Source organism: Lemur catta, chromosome 6, assembly GCF_020740605.2.
Source record: "Lemur catta isolate mLemCat1 chromosome 6, mLemCat1.pri, whole genome shotgun sequence".
NCBI classification, from domain to species: domain Eukaryota; kingdom Metazoa; phylum Chordata; class Mammalia; order Primates; family Lemuridae; genus Lemur; species Lemur catta.
The window spans coordinates 60,875,661-60,896,164 of NC_059133.1; the positions used below are offsets into that span (position 1 = coordinate 60,875,661).

Consider the following 20,504-nt stretch of genomic DNA (forward strand, 5'->3'; position numbering starts at 1 on the left):
GTAGTGTCTTTAACATTTTATTATGAAGGTTCCTGGGAAATGGTGACTTACTTCATTATGACTCTTTTCAAACGTGTTGAAGTATTGGATTTGTAACAGAGTCACTGGCATCATGTTTACATTAATGTCCAAGCTCTAAAGCATGCTTAGAGTTAGCTATCGGCATGTAAAAGAGAGAAGAGACTGAAAAAAGGGGAAAATTCACCTGTAATCCTACCATTCAAAGGTAACAACAGCTGGCTGGATGTGGTGGCTCGTGCCTGTAATCTTATCACTCTGGGAAGCTGAGCAGGAGGACCATTTGATGCCAGGAGTTCAAGACCAGCCCGAGCATAGCAAGACTGTGTGCCCGTAGTCCCAGCTACTCAGGCAGCAGAGGCAGGAGGATCTCTTGAGCCCAGGAGTTTGAGGTTGCAGTGAGCTATATGATGAGGCCACTGCACTCTAGTCATGACAGGGAGACTTTGTCTCAAAAAAAAAAAAAAAAAGATTCTAATGCTTATCAAACTTCACAAAACTATGTTGTAACCTATGCTTTTTGCTTGATGTATTATTGAGAATTTTCCATTTTAATAAAAATTATTCTACAGCATGATTTTTCATGGCTCTATAGAATTCTGTTACATGAATGTACCATTAAAGCAATCCTTTGCTATTGGATATTAAGTTGTTTTTACAAATATAAAGTAAGTTAGGAAAATATAAATTTTACTAATGTAAATAAGACTGATGTAAATGTCTTTATAAGTAAATCTTTATAGTAACTTCAGATTTTTGGCGGGGATTAATTCCTTGAAGTAGAATATCATGGGCAGTTATTTTTCCATAAAAAAATTTAAAATGTAATTATACATGATGCTTTTTTTTTTTTTTTTTTTTTGAGACAGGATTTCAGTCTGTCACCCAGGTTAGAGTGTAGTGGTATCATCATAGCTGACTGCAACTTCAAACACCTAGGCTCAAGCTATTCTCCTGCCTCAGCCTCCTGAGTAGTTGAGAGTACAGACAGACCTGTACCACCACGTCCGGCTGATTTTTTCTATTTTTTGTAGAGACAGGGTCTTGCTCTTGCTCAGGCTAGTCTTGAACTCCTGGCCTCAGGCAGTCCTCCTACCTCAGCCTCCCAAAGTGCTAGGATTACAGGTGTGAGCCCCTGTACCCAGCCCACAGTGCATAATTTTTAAAAATTCAATTATATGTACTGTAAAACTTCATTTTCTTAGGCTGATTTTTCTATCGAGAGAGAACCCCCAGAAAGGTCTGTGTATCTTTCCAAAACTCTTCAATGTATTTACAAAAGTGGCTTTTTTTTAAGGTTCTAGGAAAGCAGATTTCGCAGATCTTTTTCTCCAGTGCATGAATTATATTCTGTAAATTGTCCTGCATGTTTGGTCTTCTTAATAACTTGAAAATATATTCTGATGTCAGTATATATAAATGTGCTATGTTCTTTATAATGGCTACATTACGTTCCTCTGTTTGTGGCCATTTAAGTTATGTGCAGGTTTTGGTTATCAGAAACAATGCTTTAATGAACACCCTTTGTGACTTATCTCTCTGAACCTCAATTTTTGTGTAGTAACTTACATGTATTTCAGGATATGCACATTTTAAACTTGGACAGAGACTGCTGAAATGTTCTCTGAAAGGATTAATAGGCCTACCACCTACCTGATAGTCAACCTTTGATATTGTGACTGAGCACATAAGATTCGTTATCGTTTATAAGATCTTAGTGAACATCCAGTTCATCAAACAATGCATACCTACCATGTGTAAGGAATTGTTAGATTCTTCTTGTGTCAGATTTAATCTTACCATATTAAAAAAATAGTACAGTAGTAAGTGTATTTATTAAGCTTTTGGTATGTGCCAGGCCCTCTATCAATCTTTTGATATGTATTATACTTTATAAAAACAGTTCTAGTAATTTGATGAGAAAATTGAGATGCATAAAGAATTCACTGAATTACTGTAGTTTCACAGCTACTTAAGTGATGGAGCCAAGATTCAGATCTAGGATTGGTAGGCATCAAAGTCCAAGCTTGACTTGGGGGTGTTAATTGAGGTCACATATGTAAATTAACGTACAGTAACAGGTGGTGCAAGGGAGGATACAGAGAAATGAATAAGGTAGAAGAGGATGTGATTGACTTCACATGGGGAAGGGAGATTGATCACGTGTCTAACTGGGCTCCCTCATTTTTGATTTTGTAATAACACTCCCACGTTTCCTATCAAGGATATATTAAACCTTTAATCTTGAAGCAATCTTTAATGACTTCTTTGCTCTTCTCACCCTGTGTCATTCTCTCAAACGATTGCTGTTTCCTTTGCATCGAGTCGTCCTTTGTAGTAAAACCCAGCTGTAGTTACCTGCCGCGTTACCATTTGACCTTTTTCAACAGTCTTAACTATTACTTAGATTCTGTACAAACCAGTTCATCTTGGACACTACAGACTAATCCAACAGCATAGTTTTGGTCATACTATTATTTCACAACATTTATTCAACAGATAGTGCCAGCAAGGAAGTGTTGAATGCTAGGGAAGAGTGAGCAAAACAATGCCATTGCTACCTCCATGGAGCTATAATGGGGAAAACAGGTACATGTACGTAACTGTAAGGGTGCAAAAGGCTACCAGGTGCTCCATGAATCTGAGGAGTTAACAGAACGTCAGGGTGGTCAGGGAGGTGAGACTTCAGCTAAGAGCTAAAAGGTAACTAGGCAAGGGGAGAAAGTATGAGCTGGCAGAGAAAATAGTAGAAGTAAAAGCAGGTCTGGCCAGAGATAGCATGGCATCCCTAATCCTAGAATGGCTGGGATGAAGATTGGTAGAAGAGTGTTTTTAGGGAATATGTTATGTAAAGAAAAGCTCTTAAGTAAGAGGTGTTTGACATCAGATTTGCATTTTGAAAAGATGACTCAAAATGTTTCAATGGCTCAATTAAAGTGTTTAAAACACGAAATGTTTAACTTCACAATCAAGTTACTATTTTAAATTTTATAAAACTGATAATTTTTAATTCTGGCAGGAATGTCATGACCAAACACTACTGGTAGGAATGCAAATTTGTACAATTTTTCTGAAAGGCAATTTGAAAATATGTATGGAAAGTTTTTTAAAGTCTCTTAAAGTCATGTACTCTTTCCATAATGATATAAACATCCTGGTCCACATGCCATTTCTTTCCAATGTTAGTGGAAAATTGGAGGGGGCGGTTAAACTACAGTTCACTCATGTGAGGGTATTTTGCAGTTATTTCAAATGTTTGCAGGGAGAAAAATGGGAAAATGTACTCTAAATGAAGGAAAAAAATAGACACAAACTATATACAATTTATCCTAACTTTCTTCTTTAAAAAAAAAGACCAAAAAAATACAAATTATTAATATAAATTGTTTCTGGGTAATAGATGATTTGTTTTTCCCTTTATGCTTTTGGTTGGCTTCCAAATTTCATACAGTGAACAAAAATTATATGATCAAAACAAATCTCTTCAAAATTGCAGGCCTCACTCCTTGGGGTGAGGGTGGGTGAAGGGGCTAGAGGGGTTTGCTGTAGGCTGGAGAGCTGACAACTTCCCACTCCGAAACTGGCCGTGATAGGTATGTGTCTAGTGGCTCCCCACGCTCAGCTCCCCAGGGAGGAGCTGGGCCTCTTGTGGCAACTGATGGGCTCTAGTCTGTTGAGTAGTCAGTAAGCGCTGGCCTTGTGGACTGAGAAACCCTTTAGTCTGTAAGGACGAGGACTTGCCCCTGTGAGTAGCTTGAGCATGCCCCCTCCCTGCATCGTGGGTCCACTAGAGAAGATAATCCATTTCCAGTGGTAGGTAAGGGGTCTTGGCTTCAAATCTCACAGAGAAGTAGGGCCCAGCTTTGTGACCTCGCATGTGTTGCCTCTGAGCCCGAGCTGCCTATGAAAGGGGTGCTGCCTGCTTCTCTGCAGGGTACTGTGAGGATTGAGTGAGATAACAGATAGGAATGTCTTAAAATTTCCTCCATATTTACTTTGGGAATTCCTGCCTATGTAATCAGGACAGCGTTTGTCCCTCCTGGGCAATGATGGAAATGCAGTGTGTCCAGTGGTTTGCAATCTAGCTGCATATTTGGTGTTGTAACGCACAGGCCCACTCCAGACCGATTATATCTGTCTCTGGGGATGGGATATTTTAAAATCTCCCCAGGTGGAGACACTGTGCAGCCAAGGAGCAAACCACTTTGTAACTTTTTTAGATGCCCTGCAGATCACAGCTGTTCTGTTAGAACAACATAATTAATCAGATGACAGTTTGTTTTAAAACCATTTGGATTCTGTCCCTGCACTCAGAAACAGCAATAGAGCCTGAGTTTGTGTGTGTGCTTGCGCGTGCACATGCACACACCCCTACCTCTTAGTAACCTTGTTTTCAAATTCTAATCTACCACTTTTATCTGGGATTTAGGTCCCACTAAGTACTAGCTACATGACAAAAACAGTACCTTTATAGAAACAAGATGTCAAACATTTGCAGGGTGTTCACACAGTAGTTCATGGTGCAAACTCTTGTAGGCACCCAGCTATTGGTGAGGTCAGGATGTATATGCTTAATTCAAGTTTATTTACATGCTTGCCTAAAGGAGTTATAACGTCTAAAATTTATCATTGTAGCACTGCTTTTTCCAACTCATTTCCAGAAATCTTTCTCTTTTACACTTTAATAGCTAGTAGCAGGTTCTCCTTAGTTCTAACAAGTACAATCTTGAATACTAAGTGGCTAACAGTAATACTGCGGTGGCTAACAATTAGTGCTTATTGCTAGCTCTGTGCCAAGCATTTTATTTGTAATTATCTCCCTTAATTTTCTTAACTTCGAGAGGTAGGTCTTATATTAACCTCGTTTCAGAACTGAAAAAAATGAGAGTGAGGTTGTTTACTCACTACGGTTACAGTCTTTGGCAGAACCAGACCTCAGAGCGGGGCCAGAGTCCACAGCCTGTGCTCGCAACCTTCTCACTGTACTACTCCTCGGTTCCTTGCCTGGTCTGCTCGACTGTATTTCCTTTGAGAAGTATCCAGACCCCAACACTCTTCCTCACTCAACCTACCTAGCAGTTTGGGCCCTGGAAATGACATACATGTTTCTGTTTCCATTGCCCCTCTCCAGAATGCATGAAGTTCTCATAATCATTCACCCAAGTCAAATAAAATAACTACTCAAGTGGTCACCCTATTTAGGCTCCGCTTTCAGTTCCTTAAACAGCTAAAACAGTTAGCACTGGGCCTGCACACCTGCTGAGCCATCCTCTTGCCTGTTGCCCTCGACTTTTCTTTGAGGCAACTCTGGATCCTCCTGATTCCTCCGCACCCAATCTGAACTGTATTTGTATCCATCATTTGCAAACTTTCCTAGACGGCCTTGTGGCAGTATCTATTAGATGATAGATATAGTTCCTGTCCTAAGTAAACGTCCAGCTGAAACACATGCCTAAGTGCACCAACAGACAAAAGTAAGACTGTTCATAGCATCATTTTAAATAGCCCCAAATTGGAAACAACCTAAAATGCCATCAATGTTGGGGTACTATTCAGTATTAAAGTAAAGGAACTATTGCTACTTCTAACAATGTAGGTGAATGTGACAACCAAGCTTAGTGGAAAAGCAAAAAATCCAATATTGTATTTCTAAATTCAAAAATCGGCAAAGCTAAATTACAGCATTTAGAGATCCATACTTTAGTAGTAAAAATAAGCTATAAAGAAAGGAAGTGATTGCCTTGAAAATCCGGATAGTGGTTACTGATGCGCGGGAGGGGTTGTGATTGGGATGGGACAAGAGGCTTCAGGAGGGACTGTCAAGGTCTGGTCTTGCTTGATCTGGGCAATGCCTACATAAAGCTCCACTTTGTGTTCTATTCACTTTTGTTACATGCGTTATATTTCACAGTTTAAAAGTTTTTTAAAAGTATCAAGAGGCTAGTAATTAACTCAAAGCCTTTGTTTTACATTTGATAGTCAAATTTACCATTCTTCACACCTTTCTTTCAATCCAGTCCCAATGGGAAAAAGAAAAGCAATTCTTGAATTTGAAGGGAAAAAATCCCCACTGAAAGAATGATTATGCATCACATAAAATTTCTTCCATTTGGAACCAAAAATACAAAGCAACAAACATGTGGTTGCCTACTCTGCACAAGAGTGAAGTGTGTACATTCAAAATTCTGCTTTCTGTACTAGATTGTGCCAGCTTTCATGCCCTTTTTCTGAGTTATTCTTCTAAACATTCTCACTCAAAAATGAGAATCACTCTATTTTCAATGGTTGTACGACTCAGAAAAAATTGCCTGTCCCAGGCAGCTGCCCTGCAAGAGTGAATTTGTTGAAAGGATCAACCTGAAAACTAGTCTAGTTTTATCTTTCACAGACAGTTTAGCTGTAAACAGGGCATCGTATTTGATAATTCAAATCAATATGTCCTCTCGAAAGCAAAGGCTGAATGTTTTCCCCATCAGTTTAGGGAAGCCATAATGTACAGTTCAGATTCTGAGACCCCTCATAGCCAAATGTATTGGTTAAACCTATTATGTTTGATTTCCGGACTACTCTTTGTGGAGCTCTTTAGGTTTTTATCAATGGCCATGCTCTCTATGAAAGTTTCACTCTGCTTCTCCCTGAAATTGTCAGTTTTAATTTTGTGCACTTGTGTATGTGTAGCGTGTTGATAGCTTTGATCTCTTATTAATTAATCCCTTCACGAGTAAAGCTATAAACCCCTCTCATCCTGACCAAGACCTCTCCAAACTCAAGCACTCTTAACCATTCTTAGGTCTGTCAAATTTCCATCTGCCTGTAACGTCTCTCATTAAAAGACCTTTTCTCTTCTCCGTGAAGCCCTTTCTACTTCCCATTCATCAATCAAATGAAGCCTGTCACATATTAAACTCTAAAACCACTTTCTTTATAATTTTCTTACCACACTACTTTTACCTTTTATTGGGCATTATTCCTAAGTTTGTCCTAGTCTGGGACAGGACTGTCTCGTTAGCCTTCCAAACAAGCAGCAGAGGTACTCCATCATACTGAGAGTTGAATGCGATTTAAGGGAGGTATAAACAAGGAAAAAAATCCTATTGGCATTCTGGCCTGGTGCGGTGGGAGGCCTGTGATCCTAGCACTCCGGGAGGCTGAGGCAGGAGGATTGTTTGAGCTCAGGAATTCAAGAGCAGCCTGAGCAAGAGCGAGACCCCGTCTCTACTAAAAAAATAGAAAGAAATTAGCTGGACAACTAAAAATACATAGAAAAAAATTAGCCGGGCATGGTGGCGCATGCCTGTAGTCCCAGCTACTCGGGAGGCTGAGGCAGGAGGATCGCTTGAGCCCAGGAGTTTGAGGTTGCTGTGAGCTAGGCTGACGCCATGGCACTGTAGCCTGGGCAACAGAGTGAGACTCTGTCTCAAAAAAAATTCCTAAAAAAAAAAAAAAAATTCCTATTGGCATTCTAAAAAATGTTTCCAAGGAATGACTCTAAAGGAGTCAGCTGATGGTTCAAACTAAGCATCAGAATGGATAGTTGATTAGAAACTGTGGTTCCAACTTACTATAAACGTTTGTGTTAGAAATGCTCCTTTGTTAAGGAAATTCCCTGGAAGTTTTTGTCTTTAAGAAGTTAGGTGATGCCAAATTAAGGAAATGCTTGGGAAACAAAACTGAGGAATTATGGAAACCCTTAAGAAAACAAAATGCAAAGGAAGAAAATACTGGGAACAATGAAGCAAATATAAACAAAAAGATTTGCACCAAAACCAGGTTATGTGTGTGTGTACATACTGGCAGCCTCCTGGCCTTGAGTCTGAGTCCCCGAGTAAAGAATTCTCTGAGTTACTCTTATAATTAGACTCTACCTGAGGTGGTTAAGTAGCTCTACTTTCTTGCCATATGACCTCGGTCAAGGCACTCACCTATCCCTACCCTCACCCTCTTTTTCCTACTTGTAAAATATTAGCTAGTACACTGGGTTGTTGTAAAGATTGAGCCAATACATGTAAAATGCTTAATTAGCACAGTGCCTGACAAAGTGTTTAGCAAAATGTTAGTGACCAGTTTAAAACAGCATTTTAAAGTTTGGAAACAATTTAAATGTCCATCAATAAGGGGTCTAGTTAAATCGTGATACATCCATGTAATGGAATACATTACATAGCGGTAAAGAAGGATGAGAAAGCTCTTTACCGATTGGTATGTAAAGATGTTAAATTATTAAATTTTTAAGAAGTGCAGCAATGTTATGAAATTTTTGTGTAAGAAAAAGATTCAACTTTGTACGTAATTGCACAGCAGAGGTGTACCCGAGAAACCTGAACAGTGGTTATCAGGCAGTGGGGATGGAATCCAGCAGATGGGAGTGAGACTTTTCATTGAATATTTTAAAAAACTTTTTGATTCTTGAATTATTTTTGTATTACCTTCTCACAAAAGCTACTTTTTAAAAGGCAGTTTATCTTTTGAATAAATGTATCCATGTGGGTTGTATTTCAGACTGAAATCCACAGGAACCAGGACTTAATGATAGCCTTGTCTCTTACGTATAGTCTCATTAATCAAAGGAAATGGATCTGCTTACCTAAGTATATTCATACCAAAGGCACTTCTGGTCTTAATTTTTACCAACAGGAAATGAGGATATAAAAATGCAACAAAAGTTACAAATACCAACTGTAGTAAAGGTAACACAGGCTGTAATGTATTAGTAATTAGAAAGTGGGACTTTCTTCCTTTGTTTTGCTGCCTCTGGAGAAGGCTGATGTAGTTAAAATTCTGAGTATCTCAGTGACTATTTCATGTACTCAAGAGTCAAGCAGTATGAGAATGGTAAGCTAAAATTTCCTGTGGATAGACACCAGATATTTTTCTTTTTTAATTTACTATTTGGTAAAAACGACCAAGAGTAAAGTGCCAGGTGTCCCACGTGGTTAATCCTACAGCTCCACTGCTCAAAATCATCTGCTTTGGTGATAAAGAACATCATGTTTTCTTTGTTCGGTGTTTAATACTTTAATCACAGTGATTAAGACAGAACTCACTTATCCAAAACATTCTCATTTAAAAAATCATTTTTATTGTTATTTTGTGGTTTAAAAAAACATACATGGCATGACTATACAGTAATGAGACGAGTTTTCACGTGTGGCTTGGATTACTGAGTCTCATTAGTATATAGTCACATCCTGTCTCGAGCTTGGAAGAAAAATATGCCTTCGCTATATGATTATCAATTTTGTTACTTAAAATTTATTGAGTGCCAACAGAGCACTAGGCACATATATAACACAGAATTGTACAGTCTCTATGTTGTAGACTATATTATTTACATAGATTTCTCAAAGGTAACATTAAAGCATGTATTTACAGAACTTTAGACAAAAATAACAATACTGGAAATCAGCAAGTTTCTGTCTAGCCAGGAGCACCTTTTCATGAATGAGAGGGTTACGCAGAACTTATTGTGCAAGAGCACTTTAATTCCATTACACAGCAAGTCCATGTTATTATATAGTTCTATAAAGCTATAAGAGGAAAAACCTAAGTGAGAAGCCATAAATCGGTTTCATTAGGTCAAATACATTTAGAAAATTCTCTGCTGAGACCAATGCTTAAAGGACTACAGTCATATTTACATATAATAGCACAAAAGCTAGAACTACAGCATGCGATTCCATGAGGTGGGAGAATGGTCAACAGGAAAATCATTTTTCTAAACCCAGAGTTCCTTCTCTTTTCTATTAATTACCATTGCACTTTCTATTTTGAAAAGAAAAAGGTACCTTTAAAACAAACATCGATGTTGCACAAAATCACAAAAATTCAAGAAGTTTTTGGATAAGTAAATAGAAAATTCCCCAACTGATGTGAACCATTGGGAGCCTTGAAAGTTCGAAGGGTTGGAAGGCCATTCTGCGGTTAGCCACGTATCTCCAGGGTGTCTGCTGGGCAGCCCCAGTCCTGGAAGATGGGCCAAGCATAAACCCCACAACCCTGAGAAATAATCATGACTAATGTTGGATGAAATTTCTCAAGGATTCATTTGAGACATGGCAGAGTGCTGTGCCAGGGATCCTCCTTCAGGGAGAAATTAGATTTTCCTTGGATACTACTTGAATCAGACTATTTTTAAAAAAATTTTATATCCGAACTGTGGCTCTTTACTCTGAGAATCTGCTCTCAAATTCAGGTTGAAGATTTGGATACACTGTGATTCTTAATAAACAGTCAAGAAACGCAATATCAAACAATGAGAGCTTTCAGTCAGATGTACAGTATCCAATAAAGAAAGGTATATTGAGCTTTAGCTGCACCAATCAGATGCTATTACCTGGGTTTGCTCTGCATTATAACAAGATATAAACATTCAGTCAATCTCCTGCTTACGTCATGCAAATTTGTCACAGAAAAGACCTCTCTTATGTTTTCTCTAATACATTATCAATCAAGGTATAATCTAATAGGTGACCGTTAGACCTTGCCTGAATTTAGGATTCTTTATTTTTTTAAGAATGTCTTAAGCATACTCAGAAATGAAGGACTCAAGAAAATGTTCAGTCGTTTATTTAAAAACTATAAACAGTCACCAAAGTAAATAAAGCCATTCTATAACATAAACTGTTAGGTCTATATTTTTACTGCACATCCTAAGGACACAGCAGAAATGGTGGTTGGGAGGCCTTCCACATTTTTGGATGCTGATAGAACAGGCAATGGGCAGTTATAAATGGATACATTTCACGCTGGGGGGAGACAGACAGTTTAAGGAAGTGAGCAGTTTCTGAGCAGGAATGTGGCACAGTATTAAGAATGGAAGAATAATACAATAAAATTCCACACTATATTAAGATAGAAAAAGCAGTGAAGAAAATATCATACCTGCACATAATGCATATATAACACAGGAGAAAACCTGTATAAAATTCCATGTATTTAAACCAATTTACAAATACAAAAAATTCTGTCCAAGCTCTGAGCTTGCACATGACAAACGTTTACAGTGGATACATGTTAGGGAAAACCAAAAAATACCTTCAAATAGTTTTTCTTCTACAAAAATGACATGAGATATATTATTCCATACTCTTTCAGCCAGCAAAATGAGTTCTACAAGGTATATAATACAAAAAAAAAAAAAAAAAAAAGAAAGAAAAAAAAAATCACAGTTCCACAAAACTGTTTGACTTTACAGCATCAGTACCTTTGCAGAATTATTTACACAAATTTAAAGAACATCCACTGCGTAGTAGAATATATCACAATTACTTACAATTGACAGGAAAGTCTAGAAAACTTGAGGACCTACCAATAATGCTTCTAGGACACCACAGAATGTATTTCCAGTGGCTGCAGTGGCATGAAAGGTGTTCGTTCTATTCACAAATATTTACAAGATCTATTCAGACTGGTAAATTTTTATGATAATAAATAAGTGAAAATATATTGGCTCAAGTAAGAAAACCAAGCTACTGATTTCTAAACAAAACACACAATCCATAGCTAGATATTGGTGGCCCCCTCTGAGATTGGGGGTATAAGTGTGCTGAAACTTTTTTTTAATTATTCAAACCAGCTTAAACGGTTTTGTAAATATAAAAATGTGCTCCTTTTGGGATATAGATAAAAATATTTAATGCTATTTCATCTGCTCATGTAGGTTTTACAATATTTCATGTATATTCCAATGTGGATGGTACTGAATTCTGATCATACCAGTTTCCATCAGGATTTATCCAATCTGAGAGACATCCTGCAGATAAGCTGGTTGACAATCCCACAGCAGTTCTTTTTTTTTTTTTCCTTTTTCTTTTTAGATTTTTTTTTTAAACAGAGAACAAAGGGATTCGCTCAGAGATCAGAATACGAAGCTTCCTCTCAGCATCATGGGAGGAGATAAAATAATTCATTCAATGGTCTCTGTTCCATTAAGACTTGGTGCTTTCTTCAGTAACAGTATGTGAAATGTATCTGACTTTGAGTCCCCACTGCGTAAGTGGAATTATTTTTCACTGCAGCATTTCTGACTCTTTTTCTTGTTCTTTACTCTGAACTGTAAAATTAAGTTCATAAAGGCATTTGGCAAGGGTGGAGGAAGCTTCCATGTTACTAATGGCTAGCACTGATAAGTTGTTTTCATGTCTCTTTAACAATCTAAAAAAAAAAAAAAACATTAAGAAGGCTGTCAGTCTCCAAGGTCAGAGTGATGATTCCTTATCATGGATTTTGCAAGTTTAAAAACTAAAATATAAACAATACATAGTTCCACACCCAGTAAAGGTTAATATAGCATTTCAGGAAGAGAGCGAGGCATGTGAGAAATGAGTAGCTTAACCTGTTCAATTTACAGATGAGTAAGTTGCGGCCAACTTGAAGCTCCCCAAACTGAACTGACTTTCTAGCTAGTTGAAGTAGAATTAGGCAATACCATCCAACTGCCTTTTCTCTGCGGTACCTTTCTAAATATGGAAGATTGCATAGCATAATTCTGTATCTATCTCCATTCATGCTTTTCTATAAAATTTATATCACATCAGAAAACAGCTAGAGAGGAACAAAATGGTTGCTTTTAGGAGATGATGTGAAATTAAAACTATATTGCAGGTATGATTAAAGTTTCTTTCTCTTTATTAAGTGAAACCAAGCTATAGCTAGTGTAACTACAACCTGAATGCCACATTACCCACAAAAGAAGTTGTTTTCTAAAAATTTATAAACTTTAAAAGAAATTTTCTACCCGAAAGATCACAATATTGATGTTGCCGTATATATAAAGATGAAGAGATTATAAAAGTGAGCATCATCTAGCAATGAGCAAAGTGATGCTGAGGGCTGAGGAGAAAAGTGGTAAAAATTAGCCATAAATGGAGGGATGGATAGATGTTTTGTCACTGCAAAATTATTTCAAGTGTGCCTTATGTGTGAAAAATTTCATATTAACACGTTGACTACCACACTAGAAAAAAAATTTTTTTCATTGGGGCCACAGTGTTTTATCATGAAAATAGAATAAAAACTTCAAAAACAAAATACTCCTTTCTTATTTAATGAAAAATTTATTTTTTGTTTTCTGCATGTGAGTTATAGGCAACTTGAAAAATAGTTCACGCAGCTCCCAAGGTAAAGAAAGAGACATATGAGTTACATACACTTCACAAGGGCCCGGGCTCACAACTAGCATGAGTTAAATACAACTCACATGGCAGTTAATGTGTTAAATGAGAGGAAAAAAATCAGCTAGCATGAGATTATCCAAGAACCTTGGCACTTTCATGAAAATAACTCTGGGTAAAAGGAACTAGAAGACAAAAAAAGAGGAAATGAAGACTCTTAAATTATGAATGAAAACATTACAGAAGTAGTTTATGAAAAAAGATAAAAAATTCAAAATTAAAATTTAACGTGAGGACTGTAGTCACTTTTACCATAACAAAACAAAGAAAGAAGTAAAACAAATATAACAAATGGAGATTAGCTGGGCGCAGTGGCATATGCTTGTAATCCTAGCTACTCAGGAGGCTAAGGGGAGGATCCCTCGAGCCCGGGAGTTCGACATCAGTCTGGACAACATAGCAAGACCACGTCTCAAAAAAAAAAAACAACAAAAAAAAACAATCAAGATTGAAAAGTTGGGCATCTTTTCATATGTTTTTTGACCATTTGGATATTCAGCTTTATGTAGTTTCCCTATGTTGATACCACCACACACCCAAAAGAATGGCTAAAATTAAATATTAAAATCACACCACCAAATGTTGGCAAGAATGCACAGCAATGGAGACTCCCATACTTTGCTATAGGGAGTGTAAATTGATAAAACTCTGGAACTGGTTGGCATTATGTAGTAAAGTTGTAATATACTATGAGTCACTGATCCTTTTTAAAAACTCAACAGAAATGTGTACACGTATAGGCAAAAAACAGAATATGAGTTCGACTGTTCATAGCAGCATTATTCTTAATAGCCCCAAACTGGAAACAGCCCATTTGCCCATCAGAAGTAGAAAGAGGCTGGGGGCGGTGGCACACATCTGTAATCCCAGCACTTTGGGAGGCCTAGGTGGGAGGACTGCTTCAGGTTGGGAGTTTGAGATGAGCCTGGGCAACATAGGGAGACCACCATCTCTACAAAATAATAAAAATTTAAAAAAGCCAGGCATGGTGGCACATGCATGTAGTCCCAGCTGCTTGAGAGGCTGAGAGAGGAGGACTGATTGAGCGCAGGAGTTTGAGGTCACAGTGAGCAATATGATCAGGCCACTGCATTCCATCCATCTCAGGCAACAAAGCAAAATGCCTCTCTCAAAAAAAAAAAAAAAGTAGAATGGAGAAATAATTCTATACTGCAATAATATGTACAAAATAGGGCTATATGAAACAATATGAATCAATCTCACAAATATAATGTTGAAAAGAATACATACTATATGATTCTACTTATAGGAAGTTCAAAATCAGGCAAAACTAATTTATGGTGTCACAGATCAGGACAGTGGTCCCTGTAGGGAAGAGAATGGAGTAGAGATTGGAGGGGACACGAAAGGGTTCTGTTGGCACTGGCATTGCTCTACTTCTTAACTTGGACGCATAGTTATGTGGGTGGTTCACTTCGTGATAATTCATTGAGCTTCACACCATGATTTACTTTAAAAATTCTATTTAACAAATTTTAAAATGAACTATGAAATTTCTATGATTCTTTTTCTGAAAAACAATTAGTCATAAAAATTTGACTTGAACTTACATATAATTTGTTAAAAACTAAGAAATAAAAACAAGTAAAAAAAAGTACAAATTATTTTCCCTCATGATCAATGAACATTTTGAAAAAGAAAAAAGCCTTTAGTTTCAAAAACTTAGATAAAATTATAATAATATTTTTCAAATAGTCACATGTTGAAAAAAATTCTTTTATTTGGATGTCACATGGATAAAACTAGATAGAATAAACTGAAATCAACGGGATGATTTTAAGGTCACTAATGATTTGCTTTTTGATATAAATTAATATCTTTTATTTTTTGATTTTTTAAAAATAGGCGCTTTGTTTCAATACAATGAAATATGTCCATTTTGTTTTATAAAATGATATTCACTTGAGGCCGGGAGTTGGAGACCAGCCTGAGCAACACAGGGAGACCCTGTCTGTACAAAAAATAGAAAAAATTAGCTGCACTTGGGGGTGTGCACCTGTAATCCCTGCTACTTGGGAGGCTGAGGCAGGAGGATTGCCTAAGCCTGGGAGTTTGAAGTTGCAGTGAGCTATGATGACGCCACTGCACTCTAGCCCAGGCAACAGAGCAAGATCCTGTCTCAAAACAAATAAACCAACAAAAAGACTGAATAAAAAACTGTGATGTAACAGTAGTATAACGAGGGAAGGAAAAGTGAGAGGAAGAAAGATTTAAGAATATTCAATTCCTTAAAAGGGAGTCAACAGGTAATGTATAAAACAGGTAAATTAAGAAATAGTAACAGACATATTATTTAGAAATATGGAGGCAATTCCTAGAAGAATTAGCTCAAATTGTTGAAAGTTCCCTCTTGGAGGTAGACAGGAGAGGTGAAGTAGGAAACTATTATATTTGGATATAAGCTTTTTAGCACTTATTATTTGATTTTTTTTTTTTTTTTTTAAGAGAGAGTCTCATTCCGTTGCCCTGAGTAGAGTGCCATGGCATCAGCCTAGCTCACAGCAACCTCAAATTCCTGAGTTCAAGTGATTCTCCTGCCTCAGCCTCCTAAGTAGCTGGGACTATAGGTGCATGCCACTATGTCCAGCTAATGTTTTCTAATTGTTTTAGTTGCCTGGCTAATTTTTTCTATTTTTAGTAGAGACGGGGTCTTGCTTTTAGGTCAGGCTGGTCTCAAACTCCTGACCTCAAGTGATCCTCCTGCCTCTGCCTCCCAGAGTGCTAGGAATACAGGCATGAGCCACCATGCCCGGCCTGATTTTTTTAAATTTATCTTTCTTAACAGCTTTATTGAAATATGGTTTACACACCACACAATCGACAAATTTAAAAGGTACGATTCACTGGTTTTTAGTATATTAAAAGAGTTACGCAACCATCACAATTAATTTTAGAATATTTTCACTATCTTAAAAAGAAATCCAATATGCATTAGCAGTCACTTTCCATTTTCCCCAAATCCCTCCTTTGTTGTTGTGGTTTTAGTTTGTTTTTTTAAATCACTGTGGTAAAACATACATAAAATTTACCAATTTAGCCATTTTTAAGTGTATAGTTCAGTGATATTAAGTACATTCAGACTGTTGTGCAACCATTACCACTATCCATCCCCAGAACATTTTTGTGGTCTCCTAATGGAACTCTTTGTCCATTAAACAGTAACTCCCCACACCCTACTCCTCTTAGCCCCTAGTAACTACTGTTCTACTTTCTGTCTGTATGTATTTGATTCTTCTAAGTACCTCATAAGTGAAATCAAACCACATTTGTCCTTTTGTGTCTGGCTTATTTCACTTAGCATGACATCCTCAAGGTTCAACCATGTTGTAGCATGTGTTGGAATTTTCTTCCTTTTTAAGACTGAATAATATTCCATTGTATGTATATACCATATTTCATCTATCCATTCATCATCGATAGGTTGTTTTCACCCCAACTTTTACCTATTGTGAATTATGCTGCTATGAATATGGGTATAATTATCTGTTCAAGGCTGGGCGCAGTGGCTCACGCCTGTAATCCTAGCACTCTGGGAGGCCGAGGCGGGTGGATCGCTAGAGGTCAGGAGTTCGAGACCAGCCTGAGCAACAGCGAGACCCCGTCTCTACTAAAAATAGAAAGAAATTATATGGACAGCTAAAAATATATATAGAAAAAATTAGCGGGACATGGTGGCGCATGCCTGTAGTCCCAGCTACTCAGGAGGCTGAGGCAGTAGATCGCTTGAGCCCAGGAGTTTGAGGTTGCTGTGAGCTAGGCTGACGCCACGGCACTCTAGCCTGGGCAACAGAGCGAGACTCTGTCTCAAAAAAAATAAATAAATACATAAACAAACAAATATCTGTTCAACTCCCTGCCTTCAATTCTTTTGTGTATATACCCAGAAGTGGAATTGTTGGATCAAATGATAATTCTGTTTTTTTTTTTTTTTTTTGAGGAATTGTCTTACTATTTGCCATAGTAGCTAGGAGTTCTCTATATATTCTGGATATTAATCTCTTATCAAATAGGTGATTTGCAATTATTCTCTCTCATTCCATGGGTTGCCTTTTTACTCTGTTGATAATGTCCTTTGATGCACAAGTTTTAATTTTAATGAAGTCCAGTTTTTCTTTTGTTGCCTGTGCCTTTGGTTTCATATCCCAAGAAATCACTGCCAAATCCAATGTCATGAAGCTTCTGCCCTATGTTTTCCTGTAAGAGTTTTATAGTTTTAGCTCTTATGTTTAGGTTTTTGATCCATTTTGAGCTAGTTTTTTATAGATGGTATAAGGTAAATGTCTAACTTCTTTTTTGCATCTATGTATCCAGTTTTCAAAACACCATTTGTTGAAAAAACTGTTTACTCTTCATTGAATAAGGAATTGGCACCCTTACTGAAAATCATTTGACCACATGTCAGAGCTTATTTGTGGGCCCTCCTTTCTATTCCATTGATTTATATGTCTGTCTTTATGCCAGCACCATACTATTTTGATTACTGTAGCTTTGTAGTAAATCAAGAAGTGTGAGTCCTCCAACATTGTTGTTCCTTTTCAAGATTATTTTTGCTATTCAGGGTCCTTTGAGATTGCTTACGAATTTTAGTATGGATTTTTCTATTTCTGCAAAAATCATTTGGATTTTGACAGAGGTTGCATTGAATCTATAGTATGCTTTTGTAATATTAATTAACATCTTACCTAAATAAAGCAATGAACATGGGATGTCTTTCCATTTGTTTATATATTCTTAATTTCTTTCAGCAATCTTTTATAGTTTTCAGTGTACAAATCTTCTGCCTCTTTGGTTAATTCCTAAGTATTTTATTCCCTTTGATGCTATTATAAATGGAATTGTTTTCTTAATTCTCTTTTTGGTTTGTTCGTTATTAATATATAGAAAACTACTACCTGCTTTTTAAATAAGATCCATGTATTACTCATTGATAAAAAGATACATACACATCAAAAGAAGGCAGAATATACTGCATTTCTCCAGGGCTCAAGCTTAGTCAGAATGGAGATAAATTGCATCATTTAAACATTTTACATTATTCAAACTATCAGATTCTGAATTTCAAATTTAAAAAATTGCTGAAATTTCATACTGTTTGGGATACTGTAAGAATGATTGTAAACTTCCCTGCATCTTCCTGTTGACCTGCAACTTTATTGCAAATAAAAATTTCTTTAATCTAAAAGTTCATACCCTATATTATTCCACTAGAGATGAGAAATATCAATAGAGAATTATCTTTTGCAGCTGATTTTGTACACTTTCTTCTTCACATATACAGATTTTGCCAGATTCTCTCTCAGTATTCTTGCTCAAGCAAAACTTTCCATCACGTGAGATGTTTAAAAGAGGCTCTATATTTGGGATTTTGACCTGACTAGAAGGGTGAATAAAAAGAATTTAATGGATTATTTTCTTATGATTCTACTATTCTAAGATTATAGGAACTGAAGACGCCAAAAGAGATTTGGAAGGGTTAAACAACAAAATAAAAAATGAAACAAAGACTTTAAAATAAAAAATTTTGGCTCAACAACCTATTAGACCTAATCAAAGAGGCTTTACTATAAGGCCAAGAATGTGCCATTTGGATGTGAAGAAAAGGCCCTGGTATTCTCATATGGTTACCAAACCTTTCTATTTTTTTTTCTGAAAAAATTTGCTTAGGTGTTAAAAAATGTTCTTGCTCATTTGCAAGAATACTCAAAATAAATATAGTAAATTTTGTCATTGCAAACACTCTTTTTTAACTTTAGTTTTAAATGTTATTCATCTTCAACTTACAGAAATTTTAAAACTTGATATAGTCAAATTCATTTTTTTCTTTTATAATTGATGCCACTGTTTTTGTGTTTGGAAAATCCAGTCTAAAGGTTATTGCAAGGAATATCATAAAAGATCTAAAACAAGGTAAAATAGGGGCAGGGGGAAGAACTAAGGCAGATTCAAGATATATTTAGGAGATGGAATTAGTAGTATGTAAAACGAGAGCCTGGGATAGAACGTGACTATCAGGAATGCAAGATGCATCGGAGGACGACTTCTCCAGGTCAGGGAGCCTGAGAGTGGTCAATCGAAGATGTAGGAGAAATACTAGAAAAGTAACCTCAAGGGAGACAAAGTACAAAAGGCATCAACAGAACATTCATATTTACTCTCTCAAGGATTAAAGAGTTATCTTTCCCAGTTTCTGTAGATCTACAAAATCCTGAGTTTTCTCTTGCTTACATCCATTCGAAAGTAACTTTTAAAACTTCACAATATTATAGTGAATCTTAACAATATCATGACTTTGATGGGTACCTTAAAATGCTAATTATCAAACTGAATTTCATTTTGATTTCACATGATTCAAATGACCAATTCCTTTTATTCCCCAATAAACATCCAAGTTTCCTCTTTAGTACAGCTACTTTTTATTCTGAATTCTATGGCCAACAAGAAAATTAACTTAATAAAACAAGTTAAAAGACCACTTTTTGGTTGTTTCAACTTTGCTCTATTTATTTTTGGTTTTTAAGAGATCATGATGGTCTGACCTTGACATAAGCTTTTAGATGTACTTGTAAAATTGATGAGAAAAACAGTGAATAAAATACAGACATCTAATTTTATTAACTTATATGTGAAAGTAAAATAATCTAAATTCACTTTGGCTATGGAAAACAGATTACTCACCTGCGACCACATTCTGAATATTTACCAATATTTTTTAATATTAAGGCAGCTGTTAGTCGGATGTGTTTAGTTATTGGTCCCTCTTTTTCATCCTTAAAAAGAAAGGAAAATAAAAAAAAAAAGAATAAAGATCTAAATCATACAGGGCTCACACCTTTACACATAAGGCTTTCAAGGCATGCTTACTGTAAAATCTCGAAAGACAAGGTTTCTTGATCCTCTCCTAAGAGCCATAAGTGCAGCACTGGGATGATTCACAATGGCCTTTTGTGCTCTAGGAGTTGAGCTTGTGCCCCCTACAGATGGCTGCCTAAATTGATCAAAGAGCAAGAGACTGTTAACATGATACTCCATAGAGACTGACAACTACAACCACCCTGCCAACCCCTAAGGTGGTTACTTTGAAATTCTGGTTTAGAGGGTGATTAAAGGTCCCATGGTCCAGCATTAATGTTTATGTTTTGTGTCAGCTTAGGCAACGGGGCTGTTAGTGTCAAGGTGAAGTTTCAAGTCTTTTATTTTCCAATTTATCAATTTTAAAGTAAACAACAGATATTCTATCTTTAAAGTTACCGTGCTGGGTAACTATGCAATCAAAATAAATATAACACAGTACAA

General features: G+C 36.6%; 1 protein-coding gene across 2 annotated transcripts in view; it reads right to left on the reverse strand.

Annotated features, from left to right (window-relative positions):
* Positions 1-9,074: 9,074 nt before the first annotated feature.
* The window catches only part of ARID2 (AT-rich interaction domain 2), a 170,230-nt gene continuing 158,800 nt past the window's right edge, over positions 9,075-20,504 (reverse strand). For both annotated transcript variants that reach the window (XM_045553970.1, XM_045553971.1), the window contains 3 exons: positions 20,073-20,196; positions 19,887-19,978; positions 9,075-12,171 (listed from right to left, as the gene is read on the reverse strand). In XM_045553970.1, coding sequence (XP_045409926.1) covers positions 12,027-12,171; positions 19,887-19,978; positions 20,073-20,196 — 361 coding nt within the window. In that variant the 3' untranslated portion in view covers positions 9,075-12,026. The remainder of the gene's footprint in view (positions 12,172-19,886; positions 19,979-20,072; positions 20,197-20,504) is intronic.